Genomic DNA, 24,373 nt, shown 5'->3' with positions numbered 1-24,373 from the left:
GGATCTTAGGTTAGTGGAGTAGTTTATTTAAAAATAATAATAATAATATATAGTCATAAATATTACATCAAAAATGAAAAATACTCATTAGGAATGAAAAATAAATTAAAAAGAAATTAGAATATAAAACTAACCAATAAAAGAAAAAAATTAATAGTAATTAAAAAAATTAGGATAAATAAGTTAAAATTATAAATTTAGAGGAGATTAAAAAAAAAAAAAAAAAAAAAAAAAAAAAAAAAAAAAAGCATACTACGTGTGTGAGAATATCTGTCCCTTCTCAAATGGAAAGCAATTTGTACTCCTCGAATAGTGTCTACTTCTCAAATCAAAATTCACACCACCAATCATTCCAATTTAAAATGTCATTGGCAGTTGCAACCAGTTTACGAGTGCGAGGGATTTTTTGATAGTATGAAACATAAAACAAGCATTGGCAAGTTCTTATAGCGTCGTCAGTAAGAAAAACTTAGCGGAAAAAGAAAGACTGCACATGGAAACTTATTCAACATATTTGTGCTGTTCTCTTTACACAAGACATTTTTCCTCTTTGGAAGGTAAAAGTAGTTAATCGATGTACTACAATAAAATGATTGTGAAAACTAAACAAACACAAACAAGAACCAAGAAGAGAAGGTCACATATTTACCAGAGAGCATCTTCTACAAATCTAGACAATAGGCTCATCTTCGAGATAGTTATATTCAAAAGTGAAGTCAGTTTTGATTCTTTGACACCTGAGAAGAATCCAATCAAGGCACAGATGAATAAATATCAGGACAACCAAAAAGTGCAGTGTCAAATAACAAAATTTGAGCAAATATCCAGTTTAATCTTTCAAAGATACGCGTGACATCACATTAATCCTTCATTTATCTTCGGCATCAAAATTCGCCTTCAATGAAAACTAAATGACCATTACTTCGGCCCTAATAAAGGAATCAAATTGATGCCACTATAATGACCAATTTGATGACATAAATTGACATTAAAGGACCAATTAAACATTTTTTTTATTTTAAATAGATGACCAACCTGAATGTATTCAGAAGATGAATATAAATATTTGCTCAGATTTTTAAAGGATCGCAACCTCCATTTTCCTTTCGTATAAAGTGAAACAGTACTATGACTATACATGGAATTATAAATTCAATAAGCTTACCACCCATGCTGCAGATCATCATTTGCAATATGGAAATCAAAGTACACATATGTTCCCTGCTCGTATTCATCTGTTGCAACTTTTGGCTCTTCATGCCGTTGAAACCATGTGTTATATTTCCGGTGATATCTCCATGACTGCTTCTTAAGCTCTTTTGCAGCCATATATTGTTGGTAAGTGTTCTGCAGAAAATAATTTTGTAAGCTTACATGACTGAATGAGAGTAATCTATTCATGCAAAATGTCTGTGTACCTGTTGATAGTAAAATGCAAAGAACAGGGTATCAGTTCCATATGGTTCGAGACCTACTCTCTCCCAAAAGGCAGGATTATTAACAATAGGTGCCTGTACTTGAGGATAACTAGGTGGTGTTATCGTAGGGTGTTTCTGCATAACCAAAAAGAAGAGAGGGGGAAATGGTGTTTTAATTTTATAATAGTATTCAATAAAAATTCAGATTACTAAAACCGAAAATACATACAGGAGTATAGGTCCTAGGACGTTCTGAGTCCTTAGGTTGCGGAAGTTTGAGGTGAGATGCCTCAAGCATCTGCAAATTATATAACTGATCACGAACTCCACCAGAATTAGCGATTGATGCACTAAAGTTGTCACCAGTTCCAAGATCAATAGAACTTCTTCCTATAACACCAAGGTTAGCAGTACGCTGATTTGATTGTAAAGGTTGGCCAGGAGACAAATCAATATCTCTAGAAGTCTGAGCAGGCTCTGGAATAGAAGCAGGTACTCCTACCTACAGCATAAAGGACAAACAGTTGACTTGAATCACACTTGAAAATATTTTATACAAAAAATATACAAAATGCCCATTAGATTCTTCCACACCATGTTTACACATGAATCAAAATACGTATTTTGCTGTCTGCAAAACAGAATAAGTCCTCAGTTTGATTTGACCCAACTCATCTTACTGCTTAAAGAACTATTACTGTCCTGAGTTAGTTTCTAGCTTTTAAGTTTCAAATCAGATGCTATAACTATTTTGTTTTCCTATAATATCAAAATGGAAGGAACAGTAGAATTTTAAATTGGCTAAACCTGTATCTGTATGTGTGGTCTTTGTGTCCTTCAAATATATTTACATATTTTACATATCCTACCTTCTTATGTAGACAATGGTCAGGATTGCTAGTTCTATTTTACTTATGGTCAACTCCTTTTGTCACCTAATCTTTACAGTCAAATTACAGTGGCTGACTCACTGGTTTTTCCAAATTTTGGCCCCAGGGTTTATTGATATAAATCAAATGCATGACACCCAAGTTTAAGCAGAAAACATAGCATGTGGCTATGTGTGTGCCTGTGTGATTATATGCCTCGGCAAATTGTAAACGTATATAAGATAATGTTTCTTAAATAATATAAAAGCCTATGAGTTAGTCAGCATACAGGAGAGTCAACAGCATATGTGGATTTCAACTCATCTTCATTCATGAAATTCTTGCCAATCCCAGTACTAGTAGTAGATTCAGTCCCCGAATCATCAGGAAAAATATGTTGCGGCTCTTCAACCTTAGAATTGCCAAGATCTGCAGAATAAAAAAAAACTGATACTCTCATCTTTCACAATAACACCAACCTTGGTACATATTTATAATCTCAAGTAGATATTATACTCTTAGTATAGTTGCACCTGTATAATTTAAAAATTAGATTCAAAGCCCTACTAATCAAGATGTACATGTTAGGTTTGACTTACCAGAGAACAACCAGTTAGAAAAATAGATTATTCCATGACATTGACATTTAAGGGTTTTTTAATTATTATTTTTACCTTTGGGTTTCTCACATAAAATGAACTCCTGAAAAAATTTACTGTAATGGAATAAATAGCCACATATGTTTAAACAGAATAATCACGTTTTATTTCTTCACAGTAAATATCTCTAACAGGAGTTCCTTTATTCCTAGTTTACATCTTAGAAAAACTAATTGAAATGTCTATAAAAGAATGTAAGAATAGAGAGAGAGACCTGATAAAAGTATTGAAGATCAACTGAAATGTTTGTTATTCATTGATACTGTTAATACAGATATATATAGAGCTCTAATAAGGAGTAACATAACGGTCAAGTTGAATCAGCATATAACTAACCGAGAGCTCATAACAGAGTTACATACACATATATGAGCTATAGCTACTCTATACTCTAACAAAGAAATGCTAGCAAGTAGCAACACACACTTACTCTCCTTTCAAAACACTATTATTAGGTGATTTTCATGTAGATTCAACCTGTTAAGAGAAAAAAGAAAATAGAGGCATGATGATAGGCTGAATCCATGTGTCTAAAGTACAGAATAGAGGTTTATATAAATAGGAAGAATACATTTAAATATTTCATATGCATGATTAGGGGATATCTAATTTCCCTTACATTATATCATACATCCCTATTTAGTAGTATACAATAAATGGGTATATTATTCTATTCTGATTTTCAACACAACTAAAAAGTGGACATGTCTAGTAGGAGATCATGAAACTCACCCAATAATAAAGTGTTGCAAAGAGTATGTCAATAGTATGTTGCTAGGCACTAGTATTGCTCTATTTATATAATACTAGTATTGATCACTAGTATTGCTCAATCCCAAAACCTAGCTCAAAGGGGAGGATTGCCGAAGTCATTATAAGAGGTATTTATCCAATAAACCCCAAACCAATTTGGAATCATGACATACCCCTTCACACCAAGGACTACATATTTGGAGCATTGCAACACTAAAAATCTGCGGGTATTGGGTAGCAGCACATTACATCTTCGATAGGCCCTAATTACATGTCATGATACACCGAGTCTTCCAAATGCAGAAAGGCAAAAGTTATTGGGTGAAAATATTGCAGCCTAAGGGAGCAAAAAATACCCCATGGGAACTGAGAAGCCAGCGATCTGAGGTGACAGAGTAGGTGGAACAAATATGGGCAACATGCACAAGAAAAAGGATGGCTGGAAAAACTCCAGTGAGCAGTTGGACGAGGTAAGGATGAGTCAGAAAGGGTGATAACAGTCAAAAAAGTAATCAGGTGCTGTCATGAACTGATAGGTGCTAATGGAACTGGGAGATAGAGGTGGCTCGTGGCAGCTTTGGCAAACGAAAATCTACAGTTTCAGTGGTAAATTTTTTTGCATAGCCCAACAATAAGAATTCATCATGAAAATAAAGTATACCTCCAAATTTTAGGGAGCTCGAAAACAGAACAATCATTGGGCATGACATAGAGGATGCTGCTGCATTGACATTAAGGTAGAATTAAGAAGATTGGCCTAACTAAACCCTAAAATCTAGCCTATGCACAGGTACTGCTAAATGGACATTGTTACCTACAGAAATATGGATTATTTTTCTCTTAATAATACTTGATACAATAGGGGAAATAAATAGGAAAGGGAAAATAAATATGTACATTAATCTAGACTAAATCAGGGGAATAATTATACCTAGAAATGAAATGATATGGCTAAATAATGATGGAAGCCAAGAATAATACAGATTCTAATTACAATTAATTTTGGTAAGTTGTACACAATCAGAATTAGATTCTAATTGATTTGTTCTATTTTCAACACTCTCCCTCAACCTAGGTGATGTCTATCATACATAGATTGGATCTGATGCTTTCATAAGTGTTCCTTGGCAGAGGCTTACTTAGAATGTCTGTTGTCTGTTTACATGATGGTACATGATCCATATTTATCATTTTGTGATCAGTTTTTTCCTTAATGAAGTGCTGATCAATCTTCACATGTTTTGTCTTGTCATGGTGGACAAGGTTCTTTGCAATACCTATGGCAACACAAAATCCTCATTGTATAATTTATGGGAACTCTAATTTCTTCCAACATCCGTTTAAGTCAAATCCCTTCACAAATGCCTTGTGCCATAGCTCTGAATTCAACTTCTACACTGCTTCTTGCCACTACAAAGGAACAATAGCTTGTAGTAGATTTTCTGTTTGAGGTACATCCTGCTCAATCTGAATCTATGTACGTTTCAATACCTCTGTTTGAGCTTTTCTTGAAGTAGAGTCCCTTACCTGGTGTACCCTTAAGGTATTGAAGGATTCAATTCACAATTTTCATATGGACTTCAGTAGGATTAAACATGCAGCGGCTAGCCAAACTTCAGCAAATTCGATGCCAGGCCTAGTGCGAGTCAGGTAAATTAACCTTCCAACTAGGCTTTGGTACCTATCTTTGTTAGTTGGTGGACTTTTTTCCTCAGAACTACTTCTTTTCGCTAGTTCAATGGGTTGTATTAGCCGCCTTGCATCCAAGCATCCCAATTTCTTGAAGGAGGTCCAAAGTATACTTCCTTTGAGATACATAAATGTCATTCTTTGTCCGAGCAACTTCCATCCCAAGAAAATACTTGAGTTGTCCCAAGTCTTTCACTTCAAATTCCTTAGCCAAGAGCTCCTTTAGGTGTTTGATTTGATCATAATCATCTCCTGTGATAACAATATTATCAACATAGACAATGAATAAAGCTACCTTCCCTTTTATAGAGTGTTTGACAAACATAGTACGGTATGATTGGCATTGATTGAACCCACCTTCGTTGACAACTTGAGTTAAGCTATCAAACCATGCTTTCGAGGATTGCTTGAGGCCTCAGAAGCACAGATACGTATCTGATACGGATACATTCCGATACGTTAGGGATACGTATCTAAATCGTATCTATACTGATCTTGTTAAAAAAAAAAGAAAAAAGAAAAGAAAAAATACTTTACAGATTTGTTGCGATATGTATCCGTTATTCAGAACTCAAGCATAAATAAGCAAGAACACAAAAATTTGAGACGAAGATCCTCAAATGCAATTCCAAAACTTTCATTGTCATTGTTAAAGGCTTCCGCCAGCCATTGATGTGCTAACCAGCTCACAAGGCGAGATCAGGACGTGTTGCAGCGTCGTTAATTAACTAGGCACTAGATCCAATTCAGCAAACAGCCAAACACCAGTGACCAAGGTAAAGAAGTTCATCTCCGACTCCCGTTTTGATTGACAGGCTATTTTTGGCCTTTTGCATATGCGTCTGTTTCTTTTTTTTTTTTACATTTAATTTTATGATTTATTTAAAAAGTTTTTAATTTTGTGTAAAACTGTAAATTAATAATAATTAGAAATTCTTTTTTTTTAATTCTCTTTTAGCATCTCTATAAGGTATAAAAAATTGTAACAAATTTTTAATTTCTAGTTTTTAAACTAACAAAATTCCAATCTCACATAAATGGTTTTTTAAAATTTTAATTATCTTTCTTAATTTTAAATTTTTAATATATACTAATTTAGATGAAATTATAATATTAAAATAAGTTAAATACTTAAATACTCAATATTTATATAACTTCTTTATATTAATATAAAATTATAAATAAAAAATATTTGATAATATTTAATTTATTATTTTAATATTTTTCAAGTTATAATGCCTTTTGTGAAGTTACTTAATATTTTATGATTTATATTTTTATGATTCAGAGTGATTAAAATTTTTAAGTTGTATAATTTATTTAACATTTAACAATTTAACAGATATACTTTCTTTTTTTTTTTGCAGAAGCATAAAAATTATTTATTTATAATGTCAACACCAAATGCTTTTGGTTTTGATTCTAATGTCAATTCTAAATTCCAAGTAAGTTTGTTTCTGCCGATGTTGTACAAGATGATCATACTCCTCTTTGGCGCTATGTTAGCATATTAGATAAAGTTCAGAAGGGAGAGAAAATAAAAGTTCTTATTCGAGAGTTAAAGCTCATTTGTTGAGAATTTATGGAACTGGAATTTCTGTGTGTGCAAGTATAAATGATCAATATTTGGTTGAATTGAAATCAATTGTTGAATTGGCTGAAAATAAAGTGAAACCTAAGCATGTCTCTCATTGCCTACATAGAAAATGCATCTGTGTTCTTTATTGAAAAAGAGAAAAGTTGGTCCTTTGGAGAAAGCATTTAATTTAGAAGATAGAGATAATCTCAAAGCTCTCATTGCTAGAATGTTTTATTCTTCTGGATTGCCCACCTTGCCAAAAATCCATATTATGTGAATTCTTATTCATTTGCTACAAATCACATGCTTAATGGTTTTCTCTCTCCTGAATACAACTATAGGTTCTAAGAACAATATAATCATTCTCCCAAAACAAGCCATACTATACACCCGTTCGAAATCAGGACTAGGATAAATCTTAACATTATGAATCAATTCTACCAAAAACATGAACTATTTAGTGAAGGCACGAGAATGATTTTATACTTTTATAACATCTCTAAATCTTCAACAAATCATATAAGTGAATAAAGTAAGTAACACAATGTACCTACCTGAATCTTTAGAAACAGCTGACAGCAATGATTGTTGGCTAGATGGGGAATGGACAGAATTGGGTGGCTGTGGTAATGAGGTGGAAGCAATGCCACTAAGACCTGGTGACTGGACTCCAAGTCCCACACTAGATTGAGAAGTAACAGAAGAGCCTTGAGCGTTGAACTGCATGTATAGTAAGATTTATGAAAATTATATTTCTGTCATAGAAAGAAAATCCAAACAAGATTGAGAAAAATCAGAGCATAAAAATTAAAACTTCACAAATAACAGCATGTCATGCAAAATATATCTTTTCATTGTAGAGAAAATTCGGGTTAGGTTATGAAGATGTATTTTATCATTCAACAAAATATTTATCTAATAGTCAATGTCAGTCACAGAGAAGATTATACATGTAAGAAAAACAGAAGAGAAATAAAATCCTCTAGTTACTTAAGGCCATGAAAGGCACCAAAGAAAAGAGTAGATTGCATAGATTTTAGCACTGTGAAAAGGAGGAGAGGGAGACCAAGAAGGACCTTGCAGGATATTGTCAAGAGAGATTTCTAAAGCTTTGGTTTTTAGCCATAGTAGTCAATCCCGGATAGCAGAGCGAAGCGACCAACCCCAAAAGTGGGATAGCAGGATTGAAGATAGCAAGATGATTGCTATTCTAATATAATATTTATATATATTAAATAATTAATAACAATATAATAATATAATAAATATATATACATATAAAAGATAAAAAGAAAAGTAATTCTAAATTCATGCATTAATCATTTTTAATAATAAAAGTTCCTAGCACTCAAACAAAACATAACATAAAATGTCTAGAAAACAAAGTGCTAAAGCTCTAGGTAACAAAAAAATAAACATTAAAGGGGCGTTTGGTAGAGGAGAACTTTTTTCATATGATTCCTAGGAATTACAAATCCTAGGAATCATGATTTCTGGAAATAACTAAAATATGTTTGGTTACTCATAAAGGTTCTTCGGAATATGTATATAGGATTCTGGGAATTAAAAATTTTAATATTTGGTTACAATAGTATATTCGTGGATATAAAATACTTTTTATAAAAATATCCTTTATTAAAATAAACTCATTAGATATATTTATTTACTCAAATCATATTACAATATGACGTTAAACTATTTTAAAAAGTTAAAAACTTATAATTAAAAATATTTAAATACAGAATTCAACAAAAGAAATAAAAAAAGAAATATGCTACACAATAATTAAGAATAGAAATATATTATTTCATTTCATTCAAATAAATAAATAGGTGTTAACAAAAATACCATAAAACTATAGAAACAGAGCAGACTTTAATAATATTATTAAAATTGACAAGGTCAAGAAATAATGAAATATAAGAGAGAGAGAGAGAGAGAAATAGAGATATGGGGGGAGAGAGAGGAAGAGGGAGAGAGAGGGGGAAAGAGAAATAGGAGAGAGAGGGAGGGGGAGAGAGAGGAAGAGGGAGAGAGAGGGGGAAAGAGAAATAGGAGAGAGAGGGAGAGGGAGAGAGGAAGAGAGGGGGAGTAGTGAGAGTGTGAGAGAAATTTTCTTTTTTAAAAAGGGATACTATGACTTTCTTATATGCATGAAACTTTCCCCTTAACTTGAGAAAGTAGGATTCCCACCCCCCATGGGAACGTTTTTATTTTAAAGTGGATAAAAATAGTTCTCGGAAAACTATATTCTCAGAAAACATAGAAAATCAAGATTTTCGATTTAAGATTCCTAGAAAAATTAAAACATACCGCATATCAAATGCCTCCTAAAATTCTATCTTTTTCCTTGTCAAGATTAATCGTGTGGGACTGGGACTGGTTCCAGCAGCACCAAAAACCTAAACTCTGATGATTTGGTTGATTAGCATTTGGTTGGGCCATGGTTCTGTTGATTACCAAAGAACAAAAATGCTCAAACAAAAAAAAATGAACAAAAAAAAGAGAGAGAAATAAAAAAAAGGAAAGAAAAAAGAAGAAAATCACAGGAATGTCAGAGAAGAGAAATAAAAAGAAGAAAAAAGATGAATAGAGAAAATAAAGAATATGAACGGAGAAAGAGTCTGAGAAGACGAAAAAAGAGTCTGAGAAGGCAAACAGAGAGAGAGAGCCGGAGAAGATGAACATAGAGAGGGCCAAATTAGACGAACAAGAGTCATCGGAGGGTTAGGGCAATTCGCACTCAATAGAAAAGGAGAAGGGACTTACGGTTTAGGGGAAATTGTGTAGAGGGAGATCCAGATGAAAAGGCAAAAATACCCTCATTTAATACGGTATTTTCTGATTTTTTTAAACCGTTGCTCCATTCCTCTGCAATTTCCGCCGCTATGCTTTTCCGCATTGTGCCCACTCTGACTACTATATTAAACCACTCCACTCCAAGGTCCCTGTAGCGGCACAAAGCCGCTCTGTCACTATTGCGGCCGCTACAGCCGTTATTGACTACTATGTTATTAACCAAGTCAAATGACATCATGTGACCCATGTAGCCGACCTCTCTTAGTGAATAAGAAATTATTGTTGTCGTCGCCAATGGTGATGGTAGTGGTTGCAATTAAGAACATCTCAAAAGGAAAACTCTTAACAAAATGCTATGACTGACAATGCTCAACGGTAGACAAAGTAGGGAAGTCAGGCTTCAAAACAATAGCGAAAGAGTTAAGGTGTGTTTGATTGTGCTAAGAAGCAATAGAATCGACGGATCTAAACTAATGGAAGATGGTCCCATTGAAATGGGTTGAGGAAGAGTGGAAGACCAAAGAAAAATTTGGGATCCTACATTTGCATACCATGACTCTTGCAAATTCTAGATGTATCAAAGTTGCATCATCATCTTTTGAAGCCTCAAATGGAGAAAACGAGAGAAGAGAGCAACTTCGAGTCACTTCTACTAAGGAACAATTGGAGCACTTGTCCTGTTGTACAAGTTCTTTTCAACTAAAATGCCAGTTAATTCATCCTCTTATAGCCTAGAAAGGTATTCCTTTTCTACTACTCTCATTAGTACCATACAAAATTCTTAAGCCCCATGGATCATTGATTTTGGAGCTATTGACTACAAGACAAATTTACATCTTAAGCATGCACCTTCTAATTCTCCTTTCACTCTCCATGCATATAGTGATGTTGACTAGGCATTAGATCTAGATGATAGGTGCTCCACCTCGGGTGCATCTATATTTCTTGGACCAAACCTTATCTCCCGGTGATCCAAGAAAAAAGAAACTGTTGTTGCATGTTCTAGCACTAATGTTGAATATAGAAGTTTAGCTCATGCAGCTACTAAAGTTACTTGGATACAAACTCTACTCTCTAAACTAAAGGTCTCACATTTAACACCCAGTATATTCTACAATAATTTAAGTACTGTGGTGTTAGCTCACAATCCTATTCTTCATGCACGTACAAAACATATGGAGCTGGACTTGTTTTTTGTTCGAAAAGGTCTCCAGCAAATTACTGCAAGTTGTGCATGTTCCTGCCATTGAACAGTGTGCTGATGTTCTAACCAAAGCTTTACCCCACTTGAGCTTGTAGGGGAGTATTAGAGTATATTTTTTTTTACTCTGTAATACTGTTTTTACTTTCTTTATTTATGTTGTACAGCAGTAGTACGATAGGTATATTTTCTTTCTCTGTTATTGTTTAGAGTTAGATGGGCTGCCGATCTTTCTGTTGTAAACTCTATATATATACTCTTTGTAACAATACTCTCGGTGGGAATTATTCATTCTTTGAGAATTACACAAATGAATTTCTATCTTCTCTTTCAAACTTCAATTCGAGAGAACACTAAACTATACTATTGCTGTAAAGTTTAGAAAAATAAACCAGAGTAAAACTATACTCCTCCAATAATATCAAGAGGCATGAAGTGTGTATACAATGAAGAGTGCAAGCAGATACATAAATATAAAAATAAAATAAAATAAAATAACATTAGACTGCATACTCAAGCTAGATAACTCGGATTTCAGTCAATGCAAAAGTTTCAGAAGTCTCCCTTTCCAAATTAGGCTCTAACGTAGTGTAGATGAAATGTTAATTTTCTAACAATAAAATATATTTTTTTTGGAGACGGGAGCAAAAGAGTGTCATGAATAGGGCTTTTGGCTCACAATGAATTCTCAATCTTTAAATTCTGGGTAAAAGAAAAAAAGTGCATAGATATGGTACCTGCTGTAAGAGAGGATTTTGTTGCTGAGCAGAAAACTGCTTATGATTCCCTCCTGCAAAAGTTGGCATATTAAGAAGGGAACCTTGACCTTGCTGCTGCACTTGTTGCTGCACTTGTTGATACTTCTGCAAATATCTTTCCCTTTGATCAGGAACTATTTCAGGTCTTGCACGAATCTGCCCCTGAAGTATGAAATGAACAAGTCCCTTCAAATTTGTTTTAACATATAAAATAACAAACTACATTGACAGCATATGTCCCATCCCATGAAATGCTTACTCAGAATGTACTAAGAAGTGTGTTATGCTTCTACTCCAATTCTGCATGCCACAACAGTGCAATTCTATGTAATAAAATTTATAGCTTCACAGACCAAATTATGAAATACATACTTTCATTCAATTCATCGATAAAAAAAAAAGTAGTTATATCAAGTAAAGCTATTTGTAATAGTATAACAAGCCTTAAAACTAATGCTATAAAAAAGCTCTGATATACCCCTCACAACATAGGTATATATATGTACACCCGTGTAATTATTTTCCATGTAAATACACCAAGATACATAATTTTCCTTAAAATTCATTCACATCCAAACAAAGCATAAATAGCAAAAGAAGATTACATCATTCTGGTTCTGGAAGGGGCTTCCAGGTCTCCATTGCATGCCAGGAACAGCAGAAGGGGAGAAAACTCTCCCAGAGACAGTTGCAGCTTCGTTGACATTACTAGAGTCAACTGAAGAAGTTCCATCATTAGCCCTTGCAACCTGAGGCACGATTCTGTTACTTAAGGGGGATACAAGAGGCTGCACCATCCCATTGCTTCCAAGTCGATCGTCAGCTACCAATATGTTTCTCTTGGTTATTTCAGATGCTGAAGGGATTGAACCAACCGGCCCATTGCTGGAAACCATATTGCCAGAAACAAGTGGTATGTTATTTGTTGCTTGATTTGATAGGCTGTTTCTGCTGATGTTCCTTACAAGTGCAACATCAGAAAGCGATGGAGATGGTCTTTGGCCAGGGAAACTAATATCTTCCTCCTTCACAGTGCTAGAATGATTTACAAAAGATGAAGCACTGACAACACTGTTAATCTCCAAGGAGCTCCGAACAGAATTTGAACCAGGCATGACTGTTACAATAGCTGGTGCACTCGACAAGTTAGGCACTGGAACATTCATAGAAACAGGAGAAGCAGGATTCCCTGTTGGTGTTGTAGTAGTAGGACTAACTACACTACTTTTAGGAGGTGGAGTTCTTGCACCAATATCAGAATTGCTATCCTGGGATGCAGTATCATCAGCTTGCTCCTGGAAAGAAGCATTTGGTGATTAGAAATCAGAGTTGCCCGGAGAGGAAGCAATCAACAATAAATGGCATCTAACAAGGATATAGAACTTTCTGCATTAACTGGTAGTTCAACCACATGCACTAGGTGGAACTGCAATCATGATCCCGTACTGTACTACTATTCTTAAAAAGACTCCATTACAAAAATGTTAAAAAATAGTTTAAATTGGATTAACTGGGGCCATATATATAAACATAACATTGTTAATTATGGCTAAAACTACTATTTTCAGTGCTTACTTCATTTCATCCATATGTGATCTTTTAATTATTTTTCTTAAAGCTATTAATCAATTTTTTATGATATCTCACGAAGTGATGCCACTTACTTGAAGTTATCAAATTTAACAATGAAAAATCAAAATTCCCGTAAACTTGGAGTTGAATACCTATATCTTACCTAAAACTTATCAAAACCTGTCCAACATTATTTATATCATTGAAAACCGTCAAAAAAACAATAAGAAAGGCAAAGTAAACCTCCTGTATGCAACAAAATATGTCCTTCAGGCACATCATTTTCATAAATGAAAAAATATCCCACTGAAGATTTCTGAAAAAAGAAAATCCCTACTTTTAAATAAAATGACTCATAAGAACTTTTTCAGCTCATAGAAACAAGAATTAAGGAATACACACAGATGTTTGTGATGCTGAAGCTGATGCTGCCACAGAAGGCTTCAAGCTAAGAACAGGTGCAACCTGCCAAAATAGAAAATAAGTTAGGAGCTCTATACATAGAAAAATTCTAATTCTAATATATTACCCCTTCCATTTCCTAAATCTTGAGTCCTTTAAGGATGAATACACATGGATTAAAAAATATTTAATAGATATAAATTTGGACTAAAAAGCCCTTATTTAATACCGCATTATCTCAACTCCATTATCTTGTTTTTGTAAAAATCAAGTGAATAGTTAATGAATAGTGTCTATTAAACCGGTATAAATGAGAAAAAAGCATTAATTAGATTTTGAAATTCTAAAACGTCAATTGCTTTGGGACAAAAAAAGAAGGCTGAAAGGAGTAAAGATTTAGGATGGAGGGAGTTACAAAAAGGAAATGTCAGCAAAAGAATATGGAGCAACAAGTAGATTGGAATCTGCAGGCACAATAAAGATGCCCAGAGAGAAAAGGCAATAAATTAAGTTTGAAAAGAGAACATTCTTGCAACCATTCATAGTTATCAATCCCAAATAACAACAAGGAGCAGTAGTATAGAAAACAGAAAGACGACCACTACTCTGAAGTTTATAGAATAGATATTAGGTACAAATAAAATAATTTATATTATACCTATGTAAATGCTAAAAAAAATTACCCAAAATAAAGGCATATTGATACTTAATTATCAAAAGTCATAATTATAAGCTACCTAACATAAAAGTGAACAACAAAAAAGGTCAAGTAACATTAAAAACAATATAGCATGTAAGAGCAATGTAATCCATTCATCCCAATCCCATAACATAAATCTAATGCACATTAAGATTAACTTATTTTGGGGGGATAATTCCTTTATTTTGCAGTTTCATGACAGAGCTTTTGTAATAAAGAAAGACAATTATTTATCTAAAATTAAGCTAGAAAACATGCAACTACAAATGCATCAGTATGTGTTAGTGTGCATAGCTGTGCACCTTTCTGTGTTTACAACGGAGCAATAATCATTAAATAAATACCTTAGCAGGACCAGGGGGAATTGTAACGATATCTTCAAGTGACTCCACCTTGTCTAAGGGTAATGAACTATATAGGTCATCAACATCACTAAATTCTTCGAAGTCCTCCTGTAAAATAAAATGAAAAATAAGAAAGACAGAAAATTAATACCAATTCATAAATTTTGCACAGCATAAAACTCTAACTCTGGAAAGATTATACAAAGGGTAGATATATACGTTTTCTCAGTGATAAGATTTATTTTTTAAAAGAGGGATGGCAAGTGTACAAGCTCTACAAGACAAACCTGATTACGCTCTACATAGTCATCCAGGAAATCTTTTACATCATTAACCTGTTCTGGACTTAGTTCATCATTATCTAGTAGCCTCAAGATAAATTCACATTTCTTTATATGAGCCTTGTGTCGAGTAATTGATGTCTCTAGATGTGTCTGACAAACAAAAATAAAGATTTGAATAGCCATGACTCCAATAAATCAACAGTCCCATAAATTGTATTTCCTTTACTACATACCAATCTGGGTGGCCTGTTCTTTCCTTTCTTTACAGAAAGTCCTTCAAGTTCAGCTTCAAAGCTATCAATCTGAGATTCTAACTCCCCAACCTACTCAAAGATTTAAAATAACATTTTCCAAAGAGAAAAATATAACTACACAATTTGTACAAAATATAACCTTCTAAATAACACATAAATACAGACACTCCAACATTAACCATGAGGTACAAAGCAAACATGGCTGTTCATCTGCCTAACACTATGAAGTTACATTAAGGCATACAAGATATTAATGCAATAAGTAACAGCTATAATTTGATCACAACTGTTGAGATCCCCAAGTCAACTACAGGTACCAAAGTAGAATTTATTAAGGCTTGAGCAGTCCTCGTCTAATGAGCTAATTTTGGAAATTGGAATTGAATAAGACTCAACCGGAATTCAAGATGGTACCAAAGCCCGTGATAGATTAGATATTGAGCCATCTTCAACCATCCAAAAAATATACTTGGCCCCACAACTTTCTGAATGCAATATAAAAACAGTCAGTCCTACAATCTCCATACTCCATATGTCAAGTCAATTAGAAATATAGCCAAAGTAGAGCTTATAAAGGCTTAGGCAATATTTATCTGATGAGCTAACTTTTGGGGTAGAGTTAGGCCTAGTTCAAATTGAAGAGCCAATGATGCATTTGATATTGGACCACCTTCAACTCAAAAAAAAATAGGCCCCATAGATTTCCTAGTAAAATCAACCTAACACTTGCAGCTTTCCTAGTAAGGGTGGGTTTGAGAGGTATGTGTTGATACTTGAGTTTCCACATTGTCTACACATATAGCCAAAGTAGAGCTTATAAAGGCTTGGGTAATTCTCACCTTGTGAGCTAGCTTTCAAGTGGAGTTAGGCTTTGTTCCAGTATATCCAAAAGTCTCACATAGCTTAAGAGTCGAGATCAAACATAGTTTATAAGCACCCTCCCCTCCTAATTGACTAAAGTGTCTTTTCAAGGACAAAATCATGACACTACAACGAGTATCAAGTAGACAATACCTCGAATGCAATAACCTTAACGATGTCAATGAACTTGAGGTCAGAACATTGACACTAAAAAGAGGGTTTAAGTCAATCTTGCTCCTTAGCCTCAACTAGGGGACTTATTCTAATATATCCAAAAGTCTCTCATCACTTAAGAGTTATGGTTAAGGGTAGTTTACAAAAAATTTCCTCTCCTTAACCTACCAAGATGCCTTTTCAAAAAACAAAAATGTGACGGTCCAACAAGCGCCAAAGATAACAATACCTCAAATGCGGTAATCTTAACGATGTCAATGGATTTGAGGTTGGAATAGGCTTCAACCCAAATTCAATAACAACAAAAGGAAAAAACAAAAGTTATTCATAGCAATTGATTTCATACCACATTGTTCAACCAATCCCTTGTCTCTGATTTAGCCTTCTCTCTAGGATCCTGTCACAAAGCATTGAGAATGAGATACTCTTCATCCCCTAAAGATACAAGCATAATCATAATACACCTAGAAAGGTCCAAAAAAGAAAATAAAAACAAGCATATTCCCCCCAGGTCAAAGACGCACAGTTTTAGGCTGTTGCCCCAAGCCTTCTTTGGAGAATGCTTTTGTCTTTGTCTCCTTCTCACAAATCTTGAATCTTTCCATTTCACGCTCAATAAGTTTGCGGGCATCCACTAGAGCCTGCTCATACGAGGCACTAACCTATGTCATGATGTGTTAAAAGACACAACAAAGTTAAACTCAAAACCAAGTTAAAAATTCAAAAATTAATATAAGAACATTTCATATCGCACAGTATCACTCAAGTCAACCAAACAATACCATCTAAGTACAACCAGAAAGAAAAGCACAATATTCAACATATGAACAGACAGGACAAAACATAGTAGCCAACATGATTCCACTAAATTCATACTAAAATATGCTCTCATTAATACTGATTACTTGCCATTCAGTCAAAGAGAACAAGAAACAATCTGCTCCTTGTTAACCAGACAATACATAATTAAAATATAGGATAAGGCTTAAAGTGCAGTTTCTTAGGTGCTTTCAATGTTGTTTTCTAATCAAAATTGGATTTCACCTCAATAACCAGTGTCAACCTTTATTGTGAAGGTTACCTAGGTGAAACTTCAATTTTAATTGGATAATGGGATCAAAAGTATTTTAGTAACTACACCCAGGTTCTGTCCTAAAATGTTTTCATGGAAACACATCCATTCATCCATAATTTATGAGGTTTGCCCTACACATTTACAGCTCATTTCAAAAGCCAACACTCCCCACACACACACAAATGAAAGGTTAGAAATACCAAAACTGCAACATGTAACATTCTGGAGATGTTATCAAAAGAAAATGTAGAATTTCCAATTTTTATTTTGCTTCAAATTACTGAAAAGCACACAATGAACTCTAACATGACCCTCCAAAACCATCAAATAATTTGCATGCCTTGTACTATACAACAACACCAGCCAAAGAATTTTCCTACTAGATGGGATCAGTTACTCATAAGTTCAGTCAAAAACCAACTCTCCACAGAGGTCATATAAATCTAACACTTCTTTAACAGTTTTCCCTAGATATTTTTTTCTTAGTCTTCCTCCACCTCTATTTATTGGTTTATCCTTCATTTGTTCAAACTCTTATAATGGTCTTGTTCTCACACTTCTCACATGAGCAAACAGTTACATATAAAACTATTCATCAGCAAAAACCTAACAGGTTAAGAATTTTGAAGAGTTAATTCCTAATATGGTTTCAGAGCCTCTACAATCAAATAAAACTATTATTCCAAATGGATGTTTCAGTGGAAAGTAACGGCCTGTGTTTTTCACCCTAGAAATCAATTCCCCCACACTGTGCCATTATTCAAAACATGTGTTTGGTTTCACAGTGGACAACACTAGAATTGATTTTGCTTCCACTTCAACGTAACTTTAGTAAAAATATAGATATTCAGTTATTATTAGGTAAAATTGATTTTGTCTCCAAACCTCAGTTTGACTAGCAGTAATAATAAAACATAGCTTTTGCATCAGAGTTAAAAAAAATTATACTGTTTTATATGAAACTTACTGTCAACTGTCAAGGTAAAGCATCCAAACGTAAATTCTTTCAAAATCAATTTTATCCAAAACTAATTTTACAAAACCAATTTCATTCAAAATCGGCTCTGCAAACGCTCATCCATACACACACAAAACCAATTCTACCAAACTTTAAAACAAACGGACACTACCTTAGGCATATTATCCAATAAACATTCCAATTACTTTCACTCCTTAAAAAGCCGGTTCATGACACAAATTATCACAAATACAATTCAATGTCTCAAATCATCAAACAACCATACAACACAACACAATTTGACATTCCACGTGCTCGGTTCAACTCATGTCAAGAAAGAAAGCAATTACAATAAGCATCAGAAAAACTGAGAGAAGAAAGATGAAGGAAGTTTCACCTTCTTGTCTTTGAATTCAGCGGACTATAATATAATATAATTTGACATTGCAGGCGTTAGGTTCAACACTTATGTCAAGAAAGAAAGAGAGGGAGAAATTACAATAAGCAGTTGAAGATTGAAAGAAGAAAGAAAAAGGAACTTTCACCTTCTTGTCTTTGATCTCACTGGACTGAATCCAAGTCTTAATCTGGTCCCTATACCTCTGCAGCTTCTTAATCTCCTTCTTCAGGTCTGCCTCGAACTTCTCCTTCTGGTTCGCATTGTCCGTGTCGTAAACCTAACGCACCACCGCCACGTAGCAATCGGAAACGCAACGAAACGAAATCAAAATCGAAATTCATGAAAATGAAGAAGAAGAAGAAGAAGGAGTTACCTTGTTCCAGATGCTATCGAAGACATCGACGCCTTCCTGAACCTTCTTAAGAACACGATCAATTTCGCCCTGAAGTTTCCGACTCGCTCCCATTTCCGACGATTCAACTCATCCAACTCGGTTGGGGCTCAATCACGTGTTTAAATATGAATCATCGATTCTGCGTTCGTTCAACCTCTATCCATCTTTTATTTAACCAGCGTGCCTGCATTGTGTTAGAAAAAAAAATGAAAAATTATTCATAAAAAAATAATTATTAAAAATAAATAAAAGATAAAATAATTTTAATAAAAATAAAATAATAAAAATATACTAATGTAATTGATATTATGATTAATTTATTAGTTTTAAGTTTTTAAATTTAATAAAAAAATATTTTTTCTAATTTTTTTAAAATAAAAGGGTATAATAATTTAAAAATTGTGGAGATCAAGGAAATTAATAAAAAATATATTTCCGTATAGATTATTTCTTAAGCAGTTTTTTTTCCTATTCGTCTTAGCGAGAGTGAGACCCACCCTTTTCATATAAAAGTCGTTGTTATGACTTATGAGTGGGTATGTTGTTATTTATCGACTACCGTTATTTAATAACAGATGTCCTCCGTATATTTTTAAATAAATAAAAATAAAATTAAGTACTTTATATTTTTGTATATTTTAAAACGAATGGAAATGAGACTAATTAAATTTAAATAATAGTTAGTAATTAATAATCAAATGTAGTTTTTAAATAATTATAAAAGATAAAATGATATATAATATAGAAATTATAAAAACAAAATAGTTAAAAATTGCATATATCAAAATGAGGTATTTTATTTATTATTAATTAGTGAAAAAGTGGAGTTTTTTACTCAAATAATATTATTTCAAAAAATATTTACCCAAATAGCAACCGTGTAAATTTATTTTTCCAACTAGCACTATTTATTGTTCACGTTTCAGAACGGGTGTTCTAATTCCAAAACGGGTCGTTCCAAATAAAAAAAGAACACATGACGAATGGATCAGAACGGGCCGTTCCGGATTCAAAAACTGCACATAAAAAGTGGAAGCAGAATGGGTCGTTCTAAATCCATAACGAGTTGTTCTAGCCTACAGATTCGGGCTTTTTTTTTTCTTTTTCCGATTTTCACTTATCAATTACTAAAACTCAGAGACTACCATCAAGTGATTAAATTTATTAAATATTAACATTATAAATATAACTAAATAAATTTATTAAAATTCAATACAACAAAGATCAGTGGTGGCAGAAACTGATTATGTTGTTCTATAATGTCCATATCTGTTTCAATCCTGGTAGACTTTGGCCACCCTTGAAAGTTCTCTTGAATTCTGGATTTGGCCACAAAGTTGGACCAGTGTAAGTAAGCCAATAATCTTCATGTCGGAGCTCTCCAAACTGTCCTTCGTATACTTTTGCAACTTATTGTAAGGTATATATGAGAGATATGTAAGTTTGATAGTTGTGATGTACATGTATGCATGAAGCGAGTACATGCGAGCAAGGGATATGAACTTTTTGAAACTTGCCGCAATCACACCACATTACATTTAGTCTTACTGTAAATCTCACAGTGAATCATGCGAGCAAAGAATATGAACTTTCTAAAACTTGTTGCAATCATACTACATTTCATTTAGCCTTATTGTAAATTTTTCAGTGGGTCAAACTTCTCTCGGATGTTGCATTTCTTCCAACTTTGTGGCCAAATCTAGAACGCAAAAGAACTTTCAAGGGTCGATCAAAGTCCAGCAGGATTAGAACAGAGATGGACATTAGAAAACAACATAATCATGTAAAAAAATTATTCCTATTGTCACACTCTTGGTCACGCCTTACTGTAAATCTCCCAACAGGTCATGCCAGCAAGGGATATGAACTTTCTGAAACTTGCTGCAATTATACCACATTTCATTTAGCCTTATTGTAAATTTCTCAGCGGGTCAAACTTCTCTCGGATGTTGTGTTTCTTCCAACTTTGTGGCCAAATCTAGAACGCAAAAGAACTTTCAAAAGTCAGCCAAAGTCCAACAGGATTAGTAAAAAATTGTTCCTATTGTCACACTCCTGGTCACGCCACCATTGATCTTTATTTTTGTAATAAATTTTAATAAATTTATTTAGTTATATTTATAATGTTAATATTCAATAAATTTAATCACTTGATGGTAGTCTCTGAGTTTTGGTAATTGATAAGTGAAAATCGGGAAAAAAAAACCTGAATCTGTAAGCCAGAACGGCCCGTTCCAGATTCAAAACGACCCGTTCTGGTTCCACTTTTTATGTGCATTTTTTGAATCTGGAACGGTCCATTCTGATTCATTTGTCATGTGTTATTTTTTAATCTGGAACAGTCCGTTCTGGAATCAAAACGGCCCATTCTGGAACTTGAACAATAAATAGTGCTAGTCTGGAAAACAAATTTACACAGTTTCTATTTGGGTAAATATTTTTTATAATAGTATTATTTGAGTAAAAAAACTCGAAAAAGTGACTAAGCCTTTGTTTTATGAAAAAGAGATTATTTAAAAGAGTGAAATAATCGAGTAAATTAGTTAAGAGGATAAAAGTTTTCAAAAAATAATGTGAAATCAAATTAAGGTATCTTTTTTATTATTGTTCATGGAAATAGGTGTATTGATAACTTTTTTGTAAAAATTTTATTTGCAAAAATTATTTATTTATTTTAAATATGATATGATACTATGATTATAATTTTAATGGACACATTTTTTTTCAAGTAACTATAGTATTAATACAAAATATCTATAGTTAAAAATATAAGGTAGATTCGTAGATATTTCTCTTTTAATATAATTTATTTTATATTTAAGGTCAAGATTCATAATTATTTATTAAAATGTAAAATATATAGTAATAAATTAATAAATTCATCTATATAATTTGTAGTTATATATTTTGCATTAAAAGTATGAACAAATATTTAAAAATACTTAAATACTTGTCATTTAGAAAAAAAATACAAAATATGAAATAATTGAAATTAAAAAAATAATTAAATAATAAAAAAAAAAATATATATATATATATATATATATATATATATATATATATATATATATATATATATATATATATGCATATGCATATGAAAAGAGATCCGTTTTTTCTAAGAGTAATTCTATCTAAACTTGTTTTATTCAATCATTTATATTTTACATCAAATTTTAATAATTTAACTGTTAAATTTAAAGTTCTTAATGTATAAATTAGGTCTACAAATTTTTTAAAAAAATTAAAAATTATTTAATATTTTATTTTATTAATTTAAATTAATATATGAGGAGAATCTTTTATGAATAACTCTTTAAAATTATCCCACATCCTCACTCTATTTTATTTAAATTTAATGGCTCAGTTAGTAAAAGGGTGAATAAGAACTTTTCTTGTAAAGTTAGCCATAATTGTTAGTATGACCATTAGACTTCCTTTATACTTCTATGTTTCCGCAATATTTCTAGTTCATATGGCATGTCATTTTTGAAAGAAAAAGAAAGGACAATTATATAAATATTTGCGAAAGAAACGGTGAAGTTGAACACGTGGATATTTTCCAACTTTTCCATTGGCTACCTTGACTCTCGTGCATATTAAGGATTTTTTTGTTGTAAGTACAATTTTCACCTTTTGTTTTACCCATTAACAATATATATAATTGTTCTCTGAATCACTATTTTGATTATTTATTTGATTTTATGGGACACGTAACTATATATATATATAGATATGTTTTTCTATATATTTTTTTAGATTAATTTAGGATTTAATTAAGTGAGAGAAAATTAATTTAAGGATTATATTTTAATCTTCTCATCTCTTATAATAAATTCTATCATATTTGATATGCTTCCATATATATATATATAATTGATATTTTGCTCTCCGTTTTATTCTAAGATTTTTTTTAAAGTAAAAATGTTCTAGATATAACTAAATATGTAAATCTTTTATATATATTTTCATTATTTATATATAGCATCTATTGACAGGCTAATTCTTTTTAAAAGTATAAAAAAAATATTTAAAAATAGTTAAATACATGTCTTTTAAAAAATATAAAATACAAAATAATCCAAATTAAAAAATATAATCAAATAAAAGAATATATATATATATATATATATATATATATATATATATATATATATATATATCAGAAAATCAAGGTCGCAAAATGTACAAACATTGTATACAAGAAAAACAGGGTGAGCAGAGAAAAACATTAAAGCATCTTGTAATTAGAGAACATAAAGTGTTTTGTTTCTTTGCGTGTTTGAATGTACACCTTTCATTTTGTTTGATGTTTCAACATTTATTTGGTTGTTTCAATTTGATTGTGACTTTATAATATTAATGTGATATTAAATTTTTTTTATTATATTTTGTCATTATTTATGTATTTTTTTTTAACATTGATAGAAATCTAAAAGATTTAAATGTATATTGAAAAGTTAATTATTATAATTAATATGTCTAATTTCATAAAATAATACCTCCACACTTATTCTTATTAAATGATTTTTAGAAATTAATTATTTTTATTACAATTTGTTTGGTGATTCAAGCATAACTATGGAATATTTATCATGACTTGAAGATTTTGCAAGAGAAAAGTCTTTTTAGAAGTATTTTAATAGAAGTTTTTTTTTTATTCGCTAAAAGAAATGCATTAAGGAGGCACTAGGGGTGCCAAATCCAAATACAAAAATATTGAGAAATAAGAAAGAAGTTACAAATAGTCTTATACTACTCCAAAGTTTTATGTTCTTATCATGAATAATACAAATTTCTGTTGTGATGTGGTATAAAATATGTCTCCCACATGACCCATTGCATGTTGATGATGACATTGACATGTCTTACTGCAATCATCAAGTAATCAATTACAGGGAAGCCCATAAAGTCTGATTCTACTAAAACTTTGGCAATCAAGTTTATGAATGAGGGATGTTTTCAATAGCATGTAAGTTATTCATGGTGAATAAGGTTGTAAGTATGGTGGGTGATGATCGATTTGTATATTTTCAAGCAAGTCAATCACATTTTATGATATATTTTTAAGAATCCTCCTTTATGGATTTAGCTTTGTTGATGTTTTAGTTCTCTTTTTATTTTGATGATTTTAATTTGGGTTTTTACTTTTTAGTTCCTTATTATAAAAAAATGAAAAATGATAACAACACATTTTTTTTTGTTACCATGTTGCAAGTATAGAATATTT

At 32.2% G+C, this 24,373-nt stretch overlaps 1 protein-coding gene and 1 long non-coding RNA gene across 7 annotated transcripts; both read right to left on the bottom strand.

The window, feature by feature from the left end:
* Nucleotides 1–469: 469 nt before the first annotated feature.
* Nucleotides 470–19,294, bottom strand: LOC109787755 (uncharacterized). 6 transcript variants are annotated; one of them, XM_029269098.2, is made up of 17 exons: nt 19,123–19,293; nt 18,895–19,026; nt 18,747–18,770; nt 16,841–16,978; nt 16,663–16,713; nt 15,261–15,350; nt 15,031–15,177; nt 14,744–14,851; nt 13,700–13,762; nt 12,331–13,020; nt 11,705–11,887; nt 7,522–7,687; nt 2,577–2,734; nt 1,648–1,920; nt 1,419–1,553; nt 1,166–1,347; nt 470–737 (listed from the first exon to the last, which is right to left on the bottom strand). In XM_029269098.2, the coding sequence occupies exons 1-17, from the start codon at nt 19,213–19,215 to the stop codon at nt 671–673; spliced, it is 2,700 nt and encodes an 899-aa protein (XP_029124931.1). In that variant the 5' UTR covers nt 19,216–19,293; the 3' UTR covers nt 470–670. The 6 variants fall into 6 exon arrangements, with proteins under 6 accessions (XP_029124931.1, XP_029124932.1, XP_020201905.1 ...); XM_029269099.2 differs by having other exon boundaries at nt 16,841–16,957; XM_020346316.3 differs by having other exon boundaries at nt 2,577–2,716; nt 19,123–19,292.
* LOC114915060 (uncharacterized) lies at nt 3,173–7,513 on the bottom strand. Its single transcript, XR_003802909.2, has 2 exons — nt 5,746–7,513; nt 3,173–5,640 (listed from the first exon to the last, which is right to left on the bottom strand). It is a non-coding gene; the product is annotated as an uncharacterized LOC114915060 (long non-coding RNA).
* Nucleotides 19,295–24,373: the final 5,079 nt, after the last annotated feature.

This window comes from Cajanus cajan, chromosome 1 (genome assembly GCF_000230855.2).
Source record: "Cajanus cajan strain Asha chromosome 1, NIPB_CcT2T_4, whole genome shotgun sequence".
Taxonomy (NCBI): Eukaryota; Viridiplantae; Streptophyta; class Magnoliopsida; order Fabales; family Fabaceae; genus Cajanus; species Cajanus cajan.
The sequence above is the reverse complement of the archived record's forward strand: the minus strand, read 5'-3'. Positions and strand labels throughout refer to the sequence as shown.

What these genes read in the sequence shown, in the direction of transcription:
- LOC109787755 (XM_029269098.2), bottom strand. Translation starts at nt 19,215, where the DNA reads ATGGGAGCGAGTCGGAAACTTCAGGGCGAAATTGATCGTGTTCTTAAG. An exon ending in CTGAATTCAAAGACAAGAAG is followed by an intron (nt 16,979 to 18,746) that starts GTGAAACTTCCT and finishes ATCATGACATAG; the next exon opens with GTTAGTGCCTCGTATGAGCA. An exon ending in ACTATGTAGAGCGTAATCAG is followed by an intron (nt 14,852 to 15,030) that starts GTTTGTCTTGTA and finishes TTTATTTTACAG; the next exon opens with GAGGACTTCGAAGAATTTAG.